The sequence below is a fragment of the Hipposideros armiger genome, unplaced genomic scaffold (genome assembly GCF_001890085.2).
Source record: "Hipposideros armiger isolate ML-2016 unplaced genomic scaffold, ASM189008v1 scaffold_999, whole genome shotgun sequence".
NCBI classification, from domain to species: domain Eukaryota; kingdom Metazoa; phylum Chordata; class Mammalia; order Chiroptera; family Hipposideridae; genus Hipposideros; species Hipposideros armiger.
This window is the reverse complement of record NW_017732349.1, coordinates 195157-218499: the sequence shown is the minus strand read 5'-3', so window position 1 is coordinate 218499 and position 23343 is coordinate 195157. Positions and strand designations below refer to the sequence as shown.

The 23343-nt window shown below is 48.0% G+C and overlaps 2 protein-coding genes across 11 annotated transcripts in view; both read right to left on the bottom strand.

Annotated features, from left to right (window-relative positions):
- LUZP1 (leucine zipper protein 1) overlaps positions 1–270 on the bottom strand; it is an 83364-nt gene extending 83094 nt beyond the window's left edge. For both annotated transcript variants that reach the window (XM_019631420.1, XM_019631421.1), the window contains exon 1: positions 37–270. The gene's annotated coding sequence lies outside the window, so the exon portion shown is untranslated. The remainder of the gene's footprint in view (positions 1–36) is intronic.
- Positions 271–15008: 14738 nt separating this feature from the next.
- The window catches only part of HTR1D (5-hydroxytryptamine receptor 1D), a 21659-nt gene continuing 13324 nt past the window's right edge, over positions 15009–23343 (bottom strand). For 3 of the 9 annotated variants that reach the window (XM_019631409.1, XM_019631411.1, XM_019631412.1), the window contains 2 exons: positions 21410–21824; positions 15009–17638 (listed from right to left, as the gene is read on the bottom strand). In XM_019631409.1, the coding sequence (XP_019486954.1) occupies positions 15814–16947 (1134 nt within the window). In that variant the 5' untranslated portion in view covers positions 16948–17638; positions 21410–21824 and the 3' untranslated portion in view covers positions 15009–15813. Of the gene's footprint in view, positions 17639–21409; positions 21825–22662; positions 23153–23343 lie in introns of all 9 variants that reach the window. The other 6 variants (XM_019631407.1, XM_019631408.1, XM_019631413.1 and 3 more) reach the window with 3 other exon arrangements.

The window sequence follows — 23343 nt, the reverse complement described above, 5'->3', positions numbered from 1 at the left end:
CCTGCCGTTCACTAGCCATGACCTTGGGCCACTCACCTACAAACCCTCAGGCCTCAGCGTCTCACTTCCCAAAAGAGAGAGTTGGACACCTCTCCCTCCCCAGCCCAGCCCCAGCGGCGTGGGCTCCGTGCTGGGTGGGCGATGGCGCCTGTAGGACTCAGCCTCTGCTCCGGCTGCCCAGGAATGGGGCTGCAGCACTTCCATGAAATACTAATGGGCAGACTGCACCAGGAGCAAGGGCGGGCGGCGTGGGGGAGGGCGGCGCGTTTGCCGCAGTGACAGCTACGCGCCGCCGCGGGCCTGGGAAGCCGGCGGGGCCAGCGCGCTCCCGGCCTTTCCCACCCACCAGGCAGGGCGTTCCCGCCAGCCGGCTTCCTGCAGTCGAGGGCTGGGGAGGAGGGACGGCGCTGAGGGGCCGCGGGGACTGGCAGGCCTGGTTCCTGGCTTTCTCTCCGCGTTTCCTGAGCAGGACCGGCCGGGGGATGGGACCCAGCACAAACCTTCTTCCCCGGGAGCGCAGCCAGAAAATCACGTCCTTGTTAACTCCGGTTCCTCCTCGGTGCCTGAACAGTGCTGATGTAAGTGGGTCCATAATCTTTTAGTCCTTACAACTGGGTATGATGCGACCCACTTACTCCAAGAGGAAACAGAAAGACGAAATGGCAGACCCCAGGGCCCACAACACAGCTAGATTCCAACCCCCATGATGTGAGTTTATTAAGTCCATCCTACGGATGAGAAAACTGAGGCTTTAAAAAATGAAGTGACTTACCCAAGGCCATCATAAAAATATAACTACTAATAAAATAAAGAGCTTACTACATACCAGGCACTGTGCTACAAATACTCTAAAAAATATTTCATCATTGAGTCCTCAGAATTTATGATGATAACTATTGTATCTATTTTATAAATGAGGAAACTGAGAACCAGAGAGGCCAAGTGGCTCTTCCAATGTCACACAGCCACAAAGCAAGCAGAGCTAGGAATTATGTAAACTCCAGTCTCCTGTTTCCAGAGCTCAGACCATTCCACTATCCTGCTTCCCAGATATCCTGCTTCAGCTCATCACAGTTGAGTAACCTGAGGGCCAGCACCCTGTCTCATTTGAATCTGGGTCCCCAAAACCCCACCTGGAACCTGGCACAAAAATCGGTGCTCAGAAATGACAATGAAACCTAGCACAGAAGCTCAAAGTTAGGTGGTAGGGAGCATCTAGCTTGACGCCGCCTAGAACCTTCAACCAAATGAAAATTCAGCCTCTGCTTGAATACTTATCACTATGAACTTTCTCTTTCCCATAATAGCCCATTCCCCTGTTGGACAAATAGTTTTTTTTGTTTGTTTGTTTCTGTGGGGTTTTTTTAGCTGAGCCATCCTGCCACCTGTTGGCAGCTCAGCGGCTGCTCAGCGGCTGCTCAGCTCAGGCCGGGACTCGAACCGCTGTTGCTCAGAGCTCAAACTCTTGAGCGAGCTCTTAACCAACTGAGCCACTCGGCCGGCCCTGGACAAATAGTTTTGGTCTAGTAAGTGAATACTCCATTTTGCTCAGGGTTCCCTGTAAACAAAGGAAGACCATTTCCCTCCTCGTGGCCATAATACATGTTGTGTGGTATTCTTAGCCATTTTATAAGGGTAGATGGCTCAATAATTTTCAGTTCCTTGTGAACTGGAATAATGTCAGCTGTTCACCAAAGATGTTCCTTTCCTATGTGTAGAGTTGTTTCAGAGAAAAGCAGCTCAGACTACATTTTCCAGCACCCCTTGCAATTAAGTATGTGACTCGTTTTCACCAGTGGGAAATGGGCAGAGACAACGTGTGCAGTATCCAGGCCAAATCCAAGTTAAGAAGTGTGTTTGCTTTCTCAAAGCTCTCTCTTTTCTCTCCCAGCCAACTGGATGCCAACGCCAGGGCAACATTGGAAACCACATGTTGGAGGTAATGGAGTCTTGGTCAGCCTGGTTCTTACTCAGTTGCTTGACTGAGTGGGGCACACATTGAACTAGTTGCTATTGTATTTAGGCGTTGAGATTTCAGGCTTTCTCTGTTACAGCAGTTAGCATAACTAACAATGCAACTAACTTGGGCTCATTATTATAGCTTCCACATCACGGAGCATGTTGGTGATAACTTAGAGATGCTCAAAAGACATTCATCTAGCATTGACGGTGTGTTCAGCTGGCTCAGCTAGTCAAAAATAGTCTCCGTTCATCTCATTGATGCATTAGGTACTGCCTATTCCAAAAAGGGTTTTGAGGTGGTTTCCACTGCAGCCTCAAGCCTATTTGATGGATAATTAAAGAGCAAGAATCAAGGAGTAATGAAAGCCTGAACCAAAGGCTAATAGAAAAGAAGGGAAGAAAGACAAAAAATTGACTAATTATAGAAGAAATGCTAGGCTAAGTTTTCTAAGGTTAGCAACTGACACGGCAAAAACCATGACTCTGAGTTTCCTGGCAGTCAAAGTAAAGAGGGAAACAGGATGAGTTACAAATAATATGGGAAGCAGTATGTATGTGATTAAACACAGATCCTGGACCCAGACTGTGTTTTTTTGAAGCCCAACTCTACCACTTGCTAGTCATGTGAGCTTAGGCAGTTATTTAACTTCTTTATGCTCTGTTTTTTTGTCTCAAAAATGGGGACAAGGGCCGGCCGAGTGGCGCAGTGGTTAAGAGCTGGCTTGGAACACCAGAGGGCCCCGGTTCAGATCCCACATATGAGGGCCAGTGGCACTGCCCTCCACAGCTAAGATGCTGAACAACAGCTCAACCTGGAGCTGGGCTTCCGTGAGTCGCCGGCCACGGCTAGGCTGCAGCCACTGCTGCAGTGGGTTGCCATGGGCTACCGTGTGTAGCCAGCAGCCAGCGTGAGCGGCCATCCAGAAGCCGACGACTGATCTGCCTCGCCCAGGAAGAGCGCAATGATGGTGCCAACTTGGGCCAGTGAAGCAACGTCCTCCACAACTAGACTGAAGAACTAAAGGACAGCAACTTGTCTGTTCCCCTTCCCCCGATTCCCCAGCGCTGTTCCCATCCCCCAATTCCCAATAAAAATCTTTAAAAAAAAAATGGGGACAATACAATAAGAAAACCCCCTTCTTGGGGATCATTGGGAGGATTAAATGAGTTAACCTAGGGCCCTGTGTGCCTTTCTGCTGACTGTCCACAGGGCAGGTAAGTGTCGTGGTGAGGAGCAAAGGGGTTGGTGTTAGACAGACCCAGGTACCTTTGTTAACCTCCTCCATTACAGTTTCTTCATCCATACAGTGGAGACAATAACAAGTAGTACCTACCTAAGAGAGTTGCCATAAAGATTACATAAAAGAATATATACAAAACACTTTCCACAATAATGGGTACTATAGACAGACTGCAGTACACAAGCATCCTCAAAATAAGGAAGAAACCAACAAAATATAACAGAGACTCTCACCGGAGACCCCTGGAGTAAGGAGAATAATTTTAAAGTTTCAAAAAGTAGAAGGGCAATGGTACATTTCTCCCAGAATATGACCCTGGGCTCACCAAATCATCATTTCTTTGCTTCTGCCTGGAGCTCCCTTGGGCCTAACTCAGTGTGGTGTGCAGCCTAGGTTGGCCCACTGGCCTGGGGAGGTGCCACTGAGCAAGAATCACCATGGCACCATGACAACAGACTCTCTTTAAAGGGGGATTGAGAACCCGAAGGTTCCACGAGTTGGGTGGAAAGCCTTGGGCTTTATATACATTACCTTGTCGAGCCTCCACAACAGCTTCAAGGGGTGAGCCCCAATCACAATCACATTTTACAGTTGAGGAAACAGAGGATTAGAGACACAAAGTGACTTGTTTTTGGTCACACAGCCAGGAAATGGCAGAACTGGGACATGAAAGAGATGGGTATGCTGCATGATGTGTTCCTAACCATTAGACGACACTGCTTCCACCCTCCAACCTGATCCAGCAGCTTGTCTCTCTCTCTCTTGAGCCAACCACTCTCTTCCTAGGCTGTCTGTTTTTATCAAAGATACTCTAAGAAACACCTAATGCAGGGCCGCCTACTCCTTCTGCCCGGCCCCAGGGCAGCCCCTTCCCCTGTAGACGCTATCTCATGGGCAGGACCGAGGAGTTTCACTGGGGTGTCTCTAGCTGATCAGAGGCTCTGAGTGGATGGAAAATAAAACACCATCTCCATCACCCAAGTCCAGTCCGCAGCTCTTATTTACTCAGCCTCCTGGTTGGTCTCTTCCCCACCTCCATTCCACCTCCATTCCTCCCTTCACACACAGCCAGACCGATTACTCTCAACACTTTGTCTAATCAAGTCATTCCCCTGCGGAACAATATTCCATAGCTCCCTGTTGCTCCCAGTTTAAAGTTCAAAGTCAATAGCTTGCTTTAGTCCCCAAGACCCAGCCTACCTTCTCCAACCCTCTCTTTCCTCTCAGGCATCCTTGGCCCCATGGCTCCAAACATTGATAATTCCCAGCTTCAGAGCCTTGGCACACGTAGTTCCCTGTGTGATGTGAGATAATTTAAAAAAGAAAAAAAATGTGAATGAGTGTCAGCCCTAAGCTGGGCTGTGAGTCTGTCAGATTCCTTTAACCTCACCTTCCTGCCACCCGAAGGAGAGACTTCTCTGCCAGGGGGAGTTGCCCACTGTCTACTCAGGAAGAAAGCACCAGCAGCTCTGGCTCTGTGTAGAGCCCTGGGAAATGAGGACCTTATCTTGCACCCACTCTATGTCGGAGGCTAGGTGTCAGGGAGGTGACATGATAAAGCAGCAAAGGGGAGCTAAATTTCTTAGCAAGTCTGTGTGATACCTGTGTCCAAGCTTTTACCAGCTAGCTTATGCTACCTCCTTGGTTGAGGCAGAAGTCACCCTCTGTATAATGCATACAGTTGCCCTAGTGCTGTCCTAGAGCAAGCACAGGCTTCGCACCTCACCACTCCCACTTGCTAAGGAAAATGGCTCTTAAAAAGTGAGGAAGGTGCCCACCCCCGCTTTGATTTCCGCGCCTTTCCCTGGTCCTCCTACGCCACCTGGTGGTCATATTTGGAATACATCGGGATTTCTGACAACAGCTCTGAGGAAGGAAGTCTAGGGTAGGTAGATCCACTTAGAAAAAATTCTCAAGGGTGGCATTTTCTTCTGTCTACATCCCTCTCTAAGGCCCCAGTGCTCACCTGCGCCTGAGGTTCTGAGAAAAGCAGAAGTTGATTCTGTCTCACTGTGGAATCTGGTCTGTCACTGCCCCTTTCTGGTCTCACGTTCCTCATCTATGAAGATAGGGATTGGGTCCCACCAGCTCTGACACTCACTAAGTGACATGTGACCTTATTTCAGTGGGCAGAATGTAAATTCCAGGAGGGCAGGGAGGTTTCTGGCTTGTTCACTCTATCCCTAGCACGTGGGGGGAAGTGCTTCGTACATAGAAGATGCTTTACAGGGTTTGGGGCTGCATTAATAAAAGCACCATATGTACAGTGAAGGAGGTGATATTCCTGCCCATGTCTGGAGTCGTGTTCCGTTTGGGGTTACAACTTTGAAAAGGACAAGGAGAAAGTGTAACTCAGCCATAGGAGGATGCACAAAATGATGGCTGAGGGGGGAGGAGGGGTCGGTCACAAAACCACATCTTATGGGGAACAGCTGAAGGAGTTAGAATATTGACTCTGGTATAGAAAAAGACTCAGGGGGTCCATGTGTCTGTCTTCTGAAGAGAGCATCTGGAGAAGAGAGCTGGGAGAACGCTGAATTAGGGCTGCTCCTTCGGGCAGACAGAGTTTTCTCTCTCCAAAACCAAAAGAAGCTTTCAGTGTGAGCTAGATAAAGAGCAGACATCCAGTTGAATCTCAGTCTGCCCCTAACTAGTTTTGTAACCTTGGGCAAGTTCCTTCATCACATGAAGCCCTGGTTTTCTCATGTACAAAATGGGTATAATATGGAGCATTCAGGACTGTTGTGAGGGTGGAATGATTTAAAGCATTTTTTCAAAAGCCTAGAGCAAGGCATCATGCCTACTTAGTGCTGGGTGAGTGCAGCTATGGTTAAAAAAATAGAAAGGGGGCGGCGGCCGGGTGGCTCAGTTGGTTGGAGCGTAAGCTCTGGGCAACGGGGTTTCCAGTTGCGGATAACAGTAGTTTCCACTTCACTGAGTCATTGAGAAATCAGGAGGTAAAGCAATCAAAATGTGTGAGCTGTTGCTCTGATATTAGTGATCTTACTAGGGTTGTCCTGGATGACCTTGAAGGTTGCCTCCTATCTGATATCCTCCAGGTCTAGAATTTCTGATCCTGCCCTTGGGAGCAAAATGCAGGGGACCCTGGTGAAGCAGGTAAACACACTGTCCTAAAACTCCCAGATGCAGGGGGCTGCTTGCCTCTGGTCCTTGCCCCGTGGCAATGAAAACAGGGCACTGTCCCTTTCCTTCCCCCCACAAGCCAGCCCTTCCTGTGACAGGAAGGTGACTGGAATGGCACCTGAGGGAGCTGAGGGGGCAGGGCACAGACTGGGGTATAGGACAGGGATAGTGGAAGACAGGCCTGCTTTTTAATCTGCTCATGCACTTTGGTCCCCAGATAAACTGAGCTCCATGAGGAATCCAACTGCCCATATAGGGTACAGAAATTAGCCAATAGCACGGGGAGGAACAGAGGTTGCCAGGTGGCCCAGGGGTTGAATCTGGCTGGCAGGCTTGTTTTGTTGTTGGCATAGTTGCACAGTAGTTTTATTTTTTTAACTAGTTGTCAACATTTAAAAATAAGGAAATTGCATTAAAAAATTCAGATTTCTTACTCTTAAAAATCAGCAAAGCTGGTACATTTCTGCATAGCACGAGTGAGTTGGAGAAGAGTTGCGGCTGCTACCTCTAGATAAACTCCAGTCATCAGAGTTCCCGCATCTCTCTACTGTATCGCACCTAGTCGGCTTTACAAACTGATGAATGGCCCCTACAGTTCCTTCAGTTTGTGATCCCTGGGAAAGAGCCTTGGCTTTGCAATATATAGGGACACTGGGACAGATCCCAGCCGAGTTATGTGAGTCGTTAGTGCTCTAAGCTCCATTTCCCCATCTGTAAAGGGGATAAAGACATGGACTCCTCCTAGGGTTGATGTGAAGATTAAATAAGAAAATGTCTGGGCTGGCCAAGTGGCTCAGTTGGTTAACAGCTCGCTCAAGAGTGCAAGCTTGAGCAACAGGGTCACTGGTTGGATTCCCGGCCCGAGCTGAGCTGCCACTGAGCTGCCAACAGGTGGCAGGATGACTCAGCAAAAAAAAAAAAAAAGCCTTAGGGCAGCCAGATGGCTCAGTTGGTTAGAGCGCGTGCACCTAACAATAAGGTTGCCGGTTTGACTCCCTCATGGGATGGTGGGTTGCACCCCACCCTCCTTGAAACAGTGACTGGACTTGGAGCTGAGCTGCACCCTCCACAACTAAGATTGAAGGACAACAACTTGACTTGGAGCTGATGGGTCCAGGGAAAAACACACTGTTCCCCAATAAAGTTAAAAAAGAAAAGAAAGAACAAGTCTGTAAAGCACCTGGAACGTAGCAGGAGTGCAACAAAAATTCCTCATGATTAAACTGTGCCCTGGTCTCATTCAATGTAATCTCCCCTGGTTTTGAAGGTTACAGTGTTGGGCCCAGTGCCAGGCTCCAACCACCCTACGAGGCTGGCATGATTGTTACCCACATTGTACAGAAGAGCAAACTGAGGCACAGAGAATTTAAAGTCAGTGGAAGAGCTGGGGTAGGTATCCCAGTCTGTCTGATTCCCAAACCTACACTTTTCCAGTACCTTAAATTGCCTCTCGCAGCTACATGCCATTTTGGTCACATCTGCTGGGGTTAAGAGTGTGGATTCTGGGTTATAGCTCTATGGCTCGAATTCTGGCACCACATTATACAAGCAGTGTGACACTAGGCAAATAATTTAATTTCTTGGGACTTTCAGTTCATTATCTGGAGGATTAAAAAAAAAAGGACCAAATGTATATGGGTTAAATGGGTTAATGCTCATAAAATGCTTAAGGTGGCACCTGGGTACACAGTAAGAGCTCAATAAATGCTAGCTATTACTTTCATTAATTGAACACTGGCTGTGTGCCAGGTACTAAGAGTACAAAGATCAATGAGAGTCCCTGCAGGGCTCATGGTGTGATGAGAGAGCATAGGTCAGAGTGACATGTGCTGGAAGGGAGCCTGACTGTGAAAGTAAGGGAGGAGTGACGGTTAATTTTATCAACTGTCAACTTGGCTGGGCCGCAGTGCCCAGACATTTGGTCAAACATTATTCTGAATGTTTCTGTGCGGGTGTTTTTTGGGTGAGATGTACAGTGAAGTCAGTGGACTTTGAGTAAAGCAGGCTGTCCTCTGTCATGTGGGTGGGCCTCCAACCATCAGTTGAAGGCCTGACTAGAACAAAGGGGATGACCTCCCCAAAGCAAGAGGGACTTCTTCAGAGGATGGCCTTTGGACTTCAGCGGCAACACTGGCTCTTCCTGGTTCTACAGCAGACTGCCTTTGGATTCAAAATGCCACTCTTGTCTGAATCTCCAGCCTGTCGGGCTCCCCAAGATTTTGGACTCACCAAGCCTCCACAACTGTGTGAGCCAATTCCTTGAAACAAATCTGTTTCTCTGTATATGGACATCCCATCGGTTCTGTTTCCCTGGGGAACCCTGACTAATACAGAGTGGGGTTGGTGGGGTTAGTACCATTACCACTGCCAGAGGAGGCATCCTTATTATGTTTGGCAATGCTAGCCTGCAGAAGGTCATCCAAGGGCTCTGGCCCAGTCGCCAAAAGATGGGACAATTCTTTCATGATTGGGATTCACTTACTACGAGGGTCCTACAAAGCTGGGAGGGGCAGCACATACAGAATCAGGTTAGAATCAGGATTCAAAAACTGCTTAATCTGCAGAGCGACATGTAGGAATCTACAAGAAATGTAACATGGATCAACAAAAAGTCCCGTTGTGCAGATATAGAATCAGGGGCCAGGAGGCGAGAGAGTGTGGCCAGCTTAAAAATGCTAGGTGAATATAAGATTTAGTGGTTTGGCTCAAGTGCAATAGGGGACAATTCCTTTTTGAGTTATGTTAAGAGAAGAGAGGCTAACAGGGCATAAGGCTGCTCAGCCCTGGCCTCCAGGTTTCAGAAGTGCAGAATAAGGACAGGCAGGTGGAAGTTACTGGAAATCAGATTTGGGCTCAGTGGGAAGAACATTCAGTGCTGACCAAAGATGAGCTGGGTGTCTCATGGGAACTGATCTCCCTGTCATCAGGAATGTTCCAGGAGGTACATCCTTCTTTGTGATGTAACCAAGACAGTGCTATGAAAATAAAGAGCATGCACTTTGGGTGGAAAAGACCTAAATTCAAGATACAGCCATGGACTGCATTTAGTGGTTTGGCTTTAATTTTTGTTGTTGTTGTTGTTGTTTTTTAGCTGAGCCATCCTGCCACCTGTTGGCAGCTCAGCTCAGGCCAGGAATCGAACTGGCAACCCTGTTGTTCAGAGTTCGCCCTCTTGAGTGAGCTCTTAACTTGGCTTTAGTTTTTGAATCCTGATTCTGACAGCCTGATTCTGTATGTGCTGTCCCTCCCAGCTTTGTAGGCTCCTCATAGTAAATGACTTTTGGTCAACAATGGACCACATATACGATGGTGGTCCCATAAAGATTATATACATGGCATAGGTGTGTAGTAGGCTATCCCATCTAGGTTTGTGTTTGAACAATGATGAAATCACCTAACGACACACTTCTCAGAACACATCCCTATCACTAAGTGACACCTGACTGTAGTTAGTGTAAGTATGACCCCAGATGAGTCACCATCTCTGAGCCTCCACTTCCTCTACTGCCAAATGTACCTGTAGACCTACCTGCAGGGAATATGCGTGCTGCATTGAGAATCCCTGGGTGACCTCTTGCAGCAGCCAATAAACATAAGCTCTTTATCACACTTGCTAGCTTACACTGAAACATCTTCTGTCTGGCTCCACTTCCCCGCCCAAAGCCCCAAGCCTGTGCCAATCTGAGGGTGCCTCATGCTACCCAACTTTGCTGCCATCCAACCTATGGGAGGGCAAGGTAGTAAGAAAGAGGTGTGTCCTCCTGGTACCTGTTAGGATGCATTCAGCTAACAGTGTTTAAACCACACAAATGGCTGCTGATCACTTACCCCGAAATCTGAGACAGGTGGTCCCAGGGATGCTTCAGGGCCTCGGTGATGCTGTCAAGGAACTGGGCTGGCTCTTTCCCCTCTGCCATCCTCAGGGCATCTGCAATGTTTTCCTGCAGGGTCACAGGGTGGCTGCCCTACGTTTCCATTCTCACAGGGCTGCTCCCAAGCAGAAAGAACTTTTTTTCCCCTTGCATGTCTCTCTTTTCCTTCAAGAAGTGTCTTTCCCAAAGCCTCCAGCCAACTTCTCCTTACATCTTGCATGACCAACTTGTCCTGGTTTGCCTGGTATTTTCCCGGTTTGCACTGAAATTCACAGGTCCTGGGAAACCCCAACTCCCTGGCAAATCTTGCCTATGGTGTCCCTACTTGTATCTCATTGGCTAGAACTGGGTCACATGTCCATCCCTTGACCAATCCCTAGTAAAGGGAATAGAAGTAGCCATCTGGTTTAAACCAATCAGGATTCACCTCCTAGGAGACTGGGCATGTTGCTGTTTGAACTGATCTGGGCTTCTGTGAGCAAGGAAGCAGAATAGCTGCTAGGTGGGCACCCTACAGTGTCCCCCACACTTGCACATATCAGAAATTAGCAGAGTCCCATCCTAGACAAGGCTCTGCTCTTCCCACCCCCATTGTCACTATCATGCTGTGTATGTGCTTTTGTGACTAAGTGTGAAAGAATTAGGAGCATGACAAGGATGTTGGGGGAGGGTGGAGGGTGGAGGAGAATAGCCCCAAATACAGCCTTCATCTGTGGTCCTGGGAAACAAGTTTATTTTTCATTTGAGCCTCACGTAGCCTAATTAGTGTGCAGTTTTCCAGGCATGCTATCCAAATGGGCAGCTTTCAGGTCATAATAACAAAGTCCAGAAAACAGCAGCTTTTTCTCTGAAGTGCTATCCTTTGACTGTCACTGTGTACAGATTGTGGAGGAGGGGACATCTAAGCAGAACAACAGAGTGGCTGGGCTGAGTATAGGCTAAGGAGTCAGTCCCAGCCATGGCTCCTTGGGGGCATTGTGATCACCAGCCTCCTCACTCACCTCTTGCCTCAGCTACACTTAGGACAGAGCTGCCCTGAGTCCGACTTGGAGGTCTATCTGACACCAAATCTCATGATTTGTGAGGTTTCAGACCCAGGGCCAGTCACTTTCACCTAAAACTTTAAAGACAAAGACACTGAGAATAAGTCATTTGTAAACCTGGTAATGGTGTCCTGTTCATTCATTCAAACAAATGTTTATTGAGCATATTGAGCACCTACTATGTGCCAGGCAGGTACTATGGTGTGCTGGGGAGCTAAACAGTGAACTTGACTAATAAGATCCTCACTCCCTGGAAGCTGACACTCTACAGCAGCGGTTCTAAACCTTCCTAATGCCACAACCCCTTAATACAGTTCCTCATGTTGTGCTGACCCACAACCATAAAATTATTTTCATTGCTACTCTATAACTGTAATTTTGCTACTGTTATGAATTGTAATGTAAATATCTTTTTGTTTTCCAATGGTCTTAGGCGACCCCTGTGAAAGGGTCGTTCGACCCCCAAAGGGGTCGCGACCCACAGGTTGAGAACTGCTGTTCTAGAGGTAGCAGACAGACACTAAGCAAGAACTAATACATATAGGGCCGGCGGAGTGGCGCGATGGTTAAGAACTGGCTTGGGACGCCAGAGGGCCCCGGTTCGGATCCCACATATGAGGGCCAGTGACACTGCCCTCCACAGCTAAGATGCTGAACAACAGCTCAACCTGGAGCTGGGCTGCCGGTGAGTCGCTAGCGATGGCGTAGGCTGCAGCCCCTGTGGCAGTGGGCTGCCATGGGCTACCGTATGTAGCCAGCAGCCAGCGTGAGCGGCCAGCAGCCGCAGTGAGGGGCCGTCCAGAAGCCGGCGACTGATCGGCCTCGCCCGGGAAGAGCGCAATGATGGTGCCAACTTGGGCCAGTGAAGCAACGTCCTCCACAACTAGACTGAAGAACAAAACGACAGCAACTTGTCTGTTCCCCTTCCCCCAATTCCCCAATAAAAATCTTTTAAAAAAAAAAGAACTAATACATATACATCATCATCACTAATAAGTGTGATAAAAAAATAATAAAGCCAGAGAAGGGGATAGAGAATGGCTAGGTAGATGCTGGGAGGGGTGGCGGCTCTTCTACACCAAAGGCCTGCAAACTACAGCCTGCAAGCTGCCACCTATTTTAGTAAATAAAATTTTATCGGAATACAGCCAAGCTCATTTATTTACAGATTGTCTATCGCTGATTTCATGCTACAATGGGAGAGCTGAGTAATTACCACAGAAATGATATGACCTGCAAAGCTGAAAACATTTACTATCTGGCCCTCAAACAAAAGTTTGCTGTCACAGTGAGATACCATTTCACACCCACTAGAGTGGCTATAATCAAAGAGACAGACAGTAACAAGTGCCAGTGAGGATGTGGACAAAACTGGAATGGGAATGTAAAATAGTGTAGCCTCTTTGGAAAACTGTCTGGCAGTTCCTTAAAAGGGTAAACACAAGAGTTACTATATGACCCAGCAATTCCATTCTAAGGTATGTACCCAAGATAAAGGAAAACAGATGTCCACACGAAACTTGTACGAGAGTGTTCATAGTGGCATTATTCATAATAGCCAAAAAGTGGAAACAACCCAAATGTCAACCAACGGATACATGAATACATAAAATGTGGTAAAGCCATACAATAGAATATTACTTGGCAATAAAAAGAAATCTAGGGCCGGCTGAGTGGCTCAGTTGGTTAAGAGCTCGCTCAAGAATTTGAGCTCTGAGCAACAGCGGTTCGATTCCCAGCCCAAGCTGAGCTGCCGCTGAGCTGCCAACAGGTGGCAGGATGGCTCAGCTAAAAAAAAAAAAAAAAGAAAAGAAAAAAAGAAATCTAATAGTGATATGGGTGACGTGGGCTACAGTATGGTTGAACTGTGAAAACACTATGCTAAATGAAAGAAGCCAGCTACCAAAGGACCACATATTCTATGATTCCAATTGTATGAAATATCCAGAATGGGGCAGTTTATAGAGACAAAATAGATTAGTGATTGCCTAGGGGTAGGCTAGGGAGTGACGGCTACAAGGTGCAGGGTTTGTTTTGGGGGTGATGAAAATTGATGGTGGTGATGCGTACACAACTCTGTGTCTATACTAAAAGGCAGTGAATTGTACACTTTAAATGGGTGGATTGTATGGCGTGTGAATTGTACCTCCATAAAACTGTTTTTAAAAGGTTTGCCGAGACAAAAAAAAAGGTTTGCCAACCTTTGCTCTAGTAAGATGGGGAAGGCCTCTGAGGAGGTAACATTTGAGCTTCTTTTGGCTCCAAGTTCTCAAATGGTTAACAGATGGCACTTTACTGAACACTTACATGCCGGGCACTGTGTGAAATATTTTACAATCACTACCTCGTTTATTCCTCACAAAAATTTCACGGCTTAGCTACTGACAACCCCATTTAACAGACGAAGAAACTGGAGCACAGAGGGGTTAGGTGACTTGCCTCAGGTCACACAGTGGACAAACAGCAAAACTGGGATCCAATTCCAGATGTCTCACTTCAACACCTGTGCCCTTAACCACTGAGACATACTGAATACAGTTCCCTGTCCAGTGTCTGAATCCCTGATCTTTCCCAGATTAGGAAGATGGCCCAAAGGAAGATGAAGAAGATGGGGAAGAGCACAGCCTTAAAGGAAGGTAAGGAAGGGCATGCCAGGTGCAGAGGAGAGCAGTGAGATGCTGAGATGTGTCTCTGGGCTCAGGGAGGGGCCTCACAGGGGGAGCAAGACACTAATGTAGTGGTTCCCAAACTTTAGAGGCATAGAAACCACCTAATGCAGGAAATAGAAGCAAGGTTGATTTAAAATGCACATTCCTGGGCCTCATTGCCAAAGATTCTGGTTTTGATGGGTCTGAGTTGGGGACCAATGTTAACAAACTCCCTGGGAGACTCTAATGCAGATGGTCCGGGGACCACACTGTGAGATGTCCAGCAGAAACTTCAAGTTCAGACTCCTCTGGGTGTCCCCTCCCCCCAGTCTTAGTATCCCTCTCTTTCCCCTCCCTCCCTGATAGCCCATATTCTGGCTCTCCTTCTCCCTGTGCGAGACCCCGTTTCAGGCCTCCTGGGCTCTGTTTCTGCTCTTTTCGCCACCTGGTGTGACCTTCCCTACCTTCCTTTGCTCTACTCCATCTCTTCCAAGAGGCTGCCTCACACCTTCCCTTTCCTTAGCCTCCCATCCCACAAGGGCTCATCTTTTGGGAGTCTGCTTAAGTGCTACCTCTTTATGAAACCTCCCCTAACCATAGGCAAGTTTCCTTACTGTAAAGTGAGGATGAAGAGCGAACGAGAATTTGTATGCAAGGAGCATTGCCAGCTCTCAATCAACAGTAGCTGTTATTTTTATATTGCTTAATCTTGGGCAGGTCAGTTCCTATATTTCTAAAATGATAAGCGCTCTTGTGCCAAGCACTATATTAAAACATATAATAACATATCTTTTATTATCCCCATTTTACAGTTGAGAAAAAGAGGGATTGAGAAACTTGTCCAAGGTCACCCAGCTACAAATGGGTCGTGCTTGGGATTGAACTGAGGCATCGGGCTCTCAGCTCTAATGATCATGCTTTACTGGCTTTCATTGTTAGGAGGCTCCAATGAGCTAACAAATGCCAGGACTCTGGCCCGGCATGGGGTAGGTGCTCAATAAATGCTGGACACTTAATTGAATGGAAAGGTTTCCACATCCAGGGAGAGGAGGAAAAATTACTCAAAGGCTTTAGTGATCATGATATATCATGCTTTTTATTTGACAAGACTCAGCATCTTAAGATCTCTAATGAAAATGGGATGTAAAAAAAAAATTCAGAAAAAACAATTCAGAATGGTGTTTCACTCAAAGCTCGGTGGGTTCAAAGCCTGAAAATCTGCTTCAAGGGGGTGAGTATGGGTTTTAGCTTCAGAACCTTACGGGGGTGCAGAGACACTGGAGGAGGAGGAAGGTACAGGGTACCTTCCATCCCATCCCACTCCCCTGCCCCCAGCTTCTGAATCTCTCTCTGTCACTCTATAGTGCTGTTACCTCAAATGAACAACTGGGAGAAAGTCAATCTAAGGAGGACGCAGTGGAAGAAAGCCCTGGATGTTATTTTCCAAACCAGGTGCCACATGGAATGGAAGCTCCTCCTCCCTGACCCCAAATCCTCTTTCAATTCTGTTCATTAATCTCATCTGCCCTCTGAGCTCCATACAAAACTTAGATAGACCAGACCTTTGAGCCTGGAGTCTTTCCACAGAGTCAGACAGCTTCCCACTTGATTGCATCAATCAGGGATCCTGTGAGTCACGTTTCTTCCAACAGGGAAGAACCATGAAAACATGACGCTAAGGGAAATCTTCAGTCTGGTTCCACTTTCACACAGCTGCCCAACTTTTGGTGGCTCAGAAGTCAAGAAGACAACAGGAAAAAAGAACAACGAACAATTCTACTGATTGAACCAAAACATAAAACATCAGGATTAACCCAAATCTCAATGAAGAATTTTTTTGAAAAGACAATTCCAACTGGGTTACAGGACACAAATGATAACAAGAGTCACCCCCAAAGGAGACCTAGGTGGCTTTCCGGAAATGGACGACTCTTTGAAATGCTTGCCGAAACTCTTCGTTAAACACAGTATATATTACTGGATTAATGAGGGAGTTTAAATAGCCTAGCCAGGTGAAAAAGTCAAAAAGGGCTGGGTGGAGCCAGCAGGAGTCCCTGCAGATGGGCAGGACCAGAGATGCAACGAAGAAGGGCAGCCAGCAGATGATAAACGCCCCCAGAATGATCCCCAAGGTTTTTGTGGCTTTCCTTTCTCGGGCAGCGCAAATCCTCTTGCGCTCCAGGACACTGTCCGCAAGCTTGATTTTGACGTGGTTGAAAAAGAGAGCGGAGCCGGCCGAGTGAGAGTGCCCCTCGTGAAGGCTGGGGTTGAGAGAGCAGAGCGAGGACCCCGCAGAGCCCGTGATGAGCTGCGCTGTGGTGAAGCGCTTCCCGTAGAGTGATGGTGGGTTCAGGATGCGGTTCCGGGCGGCCATGTAGATCCGGCCATAGAGGATGATGAGCAACACAGACGGGATGTAGAAAGCCCCACACGTGGAGTAGATGGTGTAGGAGATCTGAGACGTGTTCACCAGGCAATCCGACATCTCTTCGTGAGCTTTGGCCTGCCGCCAGAAGAGTGGTGGGATGGAGATGCAGATGGAGAGGACCCAGACGATGGCGATCATGATGGCCGCATGGCCCGCCGTCCGGCGTTTGCTGTACTCCAGGGCATCAGTGATGGCCCAGTACCTGTCCAGAGCAATGACACAGAGATGCAGGATGGAGGCCGTGCAGCATGTTATGTCAGAAGACAGCCAGATGTCACACAGGATTTGGCCAAAGCTCCAGGTGTGGGTGGTGGTATAGGCGATGCTGATGGGCATGACCAAGATGGAAACTAAGAGGTCCGTCATGGCCAGGGAGCCAATGAGATAGTTGGCCGGAGTGTGGAGCTTCCTGGTCAGGAAGATAGTGGTAAGCACGAAGGCATTGGAAAGGACTGTGGCCAGTGTGATGATGGAAAGGACCACAGTAAGACAAATCTTGAGGGCCTGGAGGGTCCCTGGGTCCCAGGCTTTTGGAGTTTCTGTAGCATTCACAGATGTGTTAGAGACCTCCTGGAGAAGGCCTTCCGCAGACTGGTTTGGTGGGGACATTCTAGGTGGCTCTCTCTTCCCACAGACTTCCCCACACTCGGCTCCTTCTTTCAGAGTTGTCTTGCCCACCGAACAAGGTCATCCTTCTGCTTCACACTGGTGGGGCCATTCATCAGAACAGACCAGAGTGAAGAGACCTCATGACTTTAGACTAAAGAACATTGAAATGACTACCAGTAAATGGTCTTTCCTAAACCAGATGAATCCTAGGATGTCTCACTGTGCTGGAACTTCGCCCAGCAAATGGTCCAGCCCACTGGACACAAGCTGAATTTGTTAGACATTTATCAGGATATCACACCAGTGCAGGCAGTGCTCTGGGGTTCTTGCCTTTGGCATTCTGGCTCCTTCCAAAGCTTGTGAGATAAATGGGTTTAATGAGAACGTCAGAATTTCCCCCATCCCATTCTGAGAAGATTGGGGATTTCAGGTTGCCTCTGGGGAGCTTTTAAAACTGGAGACAAAAAGAAGTACCAGCTGAGTCAGAGAGGAAGTCCACTCTACAGGTCAGAGTTTTCCCAGGTTCATCTTGACACACCACAATGTATTTAACTTTGGTTCTTTCCCACTGATCCTTTTGAGCCTGAACAGACAAAACATTCCAGTTACCAAGACTTGAAGAATGCAGGAGCTGGGAGAAGGCAAAACAAATGGATCACTGTGGGTTCATCGAGGGCACATGTTCAAAGCTCTGGGGGTTTAAAAAGAAAAAAAGTCAAGCGTTAGGTTCTAGGAGGACAATTTAGACACTTGAGATTATAAGATTAAAAGGATACTGCTTAGTACTGGCAGTGGTGCAGTGAAACTGGCATTCTGGAAAGTGGCAGGAGAATACTGGGAGGGCAAGGTGCCTCACCCCCACAATTCCCAGAGGGACAAAGTGTCATAGCTGTTGGAAGCATCAGAGGCTTGTTACAAGTACATGAAATCAGCTCTGTAAATTGTGAATCAGAAATCGTTCTATTTATTCAGCAATGGAAACTAAACAAAATAACTCTGTGCAAGGGGAAAAAAAGGGGGGGGCAAGGAGTAACCAAGAAAGATACCAAATTGTTATAATGTATTTCTCTAGGAATTGGTGAGGGGGTTGACCTTTCTCCTATTCAGTGAAATTTCCAAATTTCCTAGAGTGAGCATGACTCTTATAACCAAAAAAAAAGCAAAAAACCCCATCTTTTTGTTAAGCAAAGAAATTAAAACCCTGAGCATTTTTTTATGGTGAAAGTTCAAATAATTCAGAAAATGCATTTGGTTTTCCAAGTGGAAACTGGAAATTTAGTCACAAGAAAATCTTGAAGACTCAGTTTCTTTTTCCCTCTGGCCTTGAATCTGGGTTTCAGTATATAGGACATGGGCAAGCCCTGGGGTTCTTGGGACATGGGGACCTTGGCACTGCTGATTAGTGAGGCAAATCAGAGGGCAGTCAGAGCAGGCACATGTCTGGCATGACCCCAACTGAAATCCATGGGGCCTGGCAGGCAACCCCTGGGTATGTGGGGTTGGCAAGAAGAATGCCAAGACCACTTAGCCCCATCCACACCCCTGATATGTCTCCCCCTGCCTTGTGTGGAACGCTACAACTCCACCAGGAATCCCTATGATTCATTTCGTTTCTTCCAAGTCAACTTAGCAAACAGGTTCTGCCCGGGGGGACACACAGCCCTGAGCAAACATGTAGCTTCCAGGACCCTGGGATGGCACTGGCAAGGGCTGCATATTGTTCCATTGGTTGGCTACATTAAGGAGAAGGGTTTCAATAGTCAGAGTCAGGAGGGTGGCAATCCTGGTGGCTGGAAAGGCAAGAGCAAAAGCCCAGGGGTCAGAAAGTGCAAGGCATGGTCAGAGGAGGGCAGAGAGACCAGCCGGCTGGAGTGCAGAGAGCAGAGGCAGGGCAGGAGATAAGGCCCAGGAGGTGGCTGCCGCCAGGGGCTAGGGGTGGGGAGCAGAGGCCACTGGGGCAATCTGGCCTCTAGTCCCTGTTCTGCCCCAGCCTTCCTGTATGACCTTGGGCAAGTCCCTTACCCTTTCTGAATCTCAGACTTCCCCAAAACACTGACCACCCACCCCATCTGCCTCCCATGGCTGCTGTGCAGCTTCCAGGCTCCCAGAAAGGCCAGCCTTTGAACCCCAGTAAGATGCTGAGAAGCACCTAGAATCATTATCATCCTCCTCCCCATCCCCCAGCTCAGCTAAGGACTTTGGCGGGAAGGTTCAGTCTATGTTTGTTGAGTGATTGATTTTTTTTTTTAAGCTGAGCCACCCTGCCACCTGTTGGCAGCTCAGTGGCTGCTCAGCTCGGGCCGGGAATCGAACCGCTGTTGCTCAGAGCTCAAACTCTTGAGCGAGCTCTTAACCAACTGAGCCACTCAGCCTGCCTGAGTGATTGATTTTTAAGCATTAAGAAGCTAAACCTGCAATGTGGTAGTTTCCCTCCTACCCTCCCAAATTATAAGTGCTTCATCTTTTAAAAAAATATGTGCCTAGAGCAGAGAAAAGAGCCTCAATTTAAGAAAACCAACCTTCAGCCACCTGCTCCAAAATAGTCTCAAAGTTTGAAGGCTGTTAGAGTCTCTTTCATGGGGCTCTAGGTATGTTCCAGGCACTAAGTTAGCCTTGGGGCTAAGAGTCACCTGACCTGGGAAGTGAGCAACATGACCCCCTACTTACAAATGAGCCAACCAGTGCTCAGAGAGGTGATGTCACCTGCCCCAGGTCACCCAGGTGGAAGTGGAAAAACCAGGTCCAGGGCCAGCTCTCCGTTCTCTCCACACTGCCTCCATTCAGGAAGAAGAGCCTTAGGCACATGTGCCTTCAGGAACGAGGCCAGTTTGGGATCTCGTGGTGATAAGTGAAAATATGAGCCCTCCTGCCCAACCCCAAAAGCCTCTGGCTAAAGATTCCTCCCATTTTGGTTCACACGGAAAATGTGAAGTTGGGTTGAGACTGTTTGGAATTTTCTTCCTTCCAGACAGTCTGGGTGAGTGGGGCGCCACCATTTGTCACGGAAGGCTGGTGTACTTGCCCCACAAACCCATGCGGTCACTTCTTGGGTTCCAGGGATTCCGATGACCTCATTCCAGTGAAAGGCGTGGGCTCAGAAAGGCCTGAGAGGCTGGTGGGGGTGACATCTTGGGAAGAAGGACTGGATGGATGGCCTCGGTAAGGAATGTGGGGCTGTAGCCTTTGCAGGAAGCTACAGGACTCTGAGGCCATCTCCCTCCTCTCCTGCCTGCTGTCCTTCCCCATCCTGAACAAAGGTGGGGGAACTTCCCATTATCTGGCTACCTTTGGAGATACAGACTATAGCTCTATAATCAACCACCTCTCTTCCATCACACTTCAAATAATAAAATAAGAATGCAAATTAAAACAATAATGAGAACCCATTCTCACCCAGCAGATAGGTAAACGTTTTAAATCTGATCATGTCATGTCATTTGGTAAGGAGAAGGGTTTCCATAATGAAAGCTGGGAGGGATGGCAATCCTGGTGGCTGGAAAGGCAAGAGCAGGAATTGTCACCTACCACTAGGAGAGTATACATTGGAGGAACCTTGCTAACAAACAATTTGGCATTATCTCATAAAGCTAAAGGTGTAATGACTACCTTGTGATCCAGGAATTTCACTCCCAGGTGTGTACAACAGAGACACTTTTGGATGTGTCCCCCAGCAGACAGCAGCAAGAATGGTCAAGGCAGCACTGACTGTAATAGCAAACAATGGGAAACCACCCAAACGTCTATCGACAGCAGAATGATAGAATGTGGCATAGTCCTACGATGAGGTGCTACAGAGAAGCAAAACTGAGTAAGCCAACGCTGCACGCATTCTCACAAACATACCACTGAATGACAAAGTCAAAAACATGCAGGATGAAACAAACTGTTTAGGGATATAAATATATGTGGCAAAGCCATTAAGGAAAAGCAAGGAAACGTTAAATATAAAATTACATCTGGAGAGGAAAGAATGCGGGAGTGTCACTGTGGAGGGATTTGAAAGGTATCAGTCATGTTCTATGTTTTAAGGTGGTGGTGGGTACGTGGATGTTTATGATTCTTTAATCTGTATGTTATATGTATATACACTCCTTTGTAGGGAATGACATATTCGTCGTTTTCCTTAATCAATTTTGTGCATTATAAAAAAAAGACAAGCACACTACCAGCAATGCATTGATACATTTTGATACATTAGTATCTATTTGATACCATTTGAGTCCCAAAGATCTGGGTTCTGGTCCCAGCTCCGCCACTGATCAGCAGGGTAGCCAAGGGCAAGTCACAACTTCTTTTTAACCATCAATTTCTTTCCTGGTAAAATGGAACTTAACTATGGCTACATTGCCCCAAAGGAGTGTTTACTAATTCCAAGAAGGTCATGTACGTGATGCGCTGGTGTGGAGTCCTGAACAAATGTAATGGTGGTAACAATGATGGAGGGCAGAGGCCAAAAGCATACATTTTAAGTCAGGCAGGCTCAGGTCCCAGTCTCCACGGCTCCACTTTCTCATGTGGCCAATGCGCAAGTCACTCAAGCACTCCGGGCCTGCACAGCCTCCGGGATGGAGATGCTAGTCCATCCCTCACAGGAGTTTGGGGAGGACTGGTAAGATCAGGGATCCAAATGTCCAATGTAGTAAATGATGACTTCTCTGGTTTCTCTATAATAGGTCCAACCACAGTCAGATCTCCAGAAAACAAGGTCTCTTCCCACACCAGAAACAAGGCGTCACTGTCAGCCATGCCCTGGAGCGTCTCGCCTGTCCACATGAGTCACCACAGCAGCAGCACAGACTTTCCTCAGCCTCTCCGCAGCCCAGCAGCGTCTCGCCTGGAGTCCAGATCACACCGTGCACCATTCAGCTCCAGCATCTCTGCAGAAGGATGGGGGGGGGGGGAAGCAGGCAGACAGACCTGGGTCCCAATCTCAACTTGTTCCACAGACCGCCTCTGACCACAGCTGATTGGACCAGGGTAGACACATGATCCAAAATGAGCCAGGCCGGTTCTCTCTGGGGAATTTAGAGTGGAGACTGTGAGCTGCTGGGCAGATAGATAACAGAAGGGGAGCAACCTGAAAGCTAAGGATCCTGAGGCTGGACTTGGGCCAAAGCCATGACCAAAGCCAGGACAAGTGTTGGGGGGTGGGGGAGAGGGAGGGCAGAAAAGCCATAAATAAACAAAGAAAACAGATCTGCAGAGAGAGGCAGGAGAATGGCACAGACAGAGAAAGGAGAGAGAGAGGGGAACCACCCACCCTAGGAGAGGAGGATGGAGACTTTCAGGCCCAGCGATCCTCCTTTCTATCCTCGGATGTCCACGAGTGACCTCTGTACCCAGGAAACAGCATTTGTACCAACTCATACTTTTCCTAGTTGAGCCAGTTCAAATGGACACAACAGGCCCTGAGAAATCGTAATAAGACAGAGGTTTTTCAGGGTGGCCGGTTAGCTCAGGTGGTTAGAGCACAGGCTAATAACACCAAGGTTGCCAGTTTGATCCCCACATGGGCCACTGAGGTGCACCCTCTACAACCAGATTGAGACAACTGCTTGACTTGGAGCTGATGGGTCCTGGAAAAACACACTGTTAAAAAAAAAAAAAGACGGGTTTTTCAGTTCCCTCCCACCAAGCAATCCCTACTGTGGCTCGAGGCAGGCCACTTCACCTCCTGGGCTTTTCTCCCTCATCGATAAATTGGGGTCACAGTACCTTCCTCCCAGAGCTGCGATGTGGGTTCAGTGGAAGAGGAAAAACATGCAGCACCTACGCCATGGCAGGTGTCCTTTTCATCACTCTTAATTAAGGCTTCCTCCTTAGGGAGATCAGTCACCTTGTCCTTTCCGAAGTATCTTGATTTTAACTAAGTGAGTCATATAACTTTGCCAGAAACAAAGAGGATGCATGGGTTTAATGTATGCTCAGAAGCCAGCCTCATCCCTTTGGAAGAAAAAAGCCAAATAAAGATTTGTTGCAGTAGAATCATCCCCACAGAGGAATTCGTGTCTGTCCGTTCTTTCACCGGAAGCCATGGCACTGATGAGTGAGCCCGGATGGGGAAAGGATTCTCCATGGAGCTGAAGAGTGCTCTCTGGTGTACAAAGTGCATCCACAGCTGTGACTGCATCTTTCTTTCCACTGCACGGTGTCTCCCACAATCTCTGTTCTCTCCTCTGCAAAATCAGGGTATCACGTCTACCTCCTGGGGGTGAATTGAGGGTGAAATAAAATAATAGGGCCGAGCCAAGTGGCACGTTAAGAGTTGGCTTGGGACCCCAGCTCTGAGCAGCAGGGCCCCGGTTTGGATCCCACATGAGGGCCAGTGACGCTGCGCCCTCTACAGCTAAGATGGTGAACAACAGCTCGACCTGGAGCTGGGCTGCCGTGAGTCGC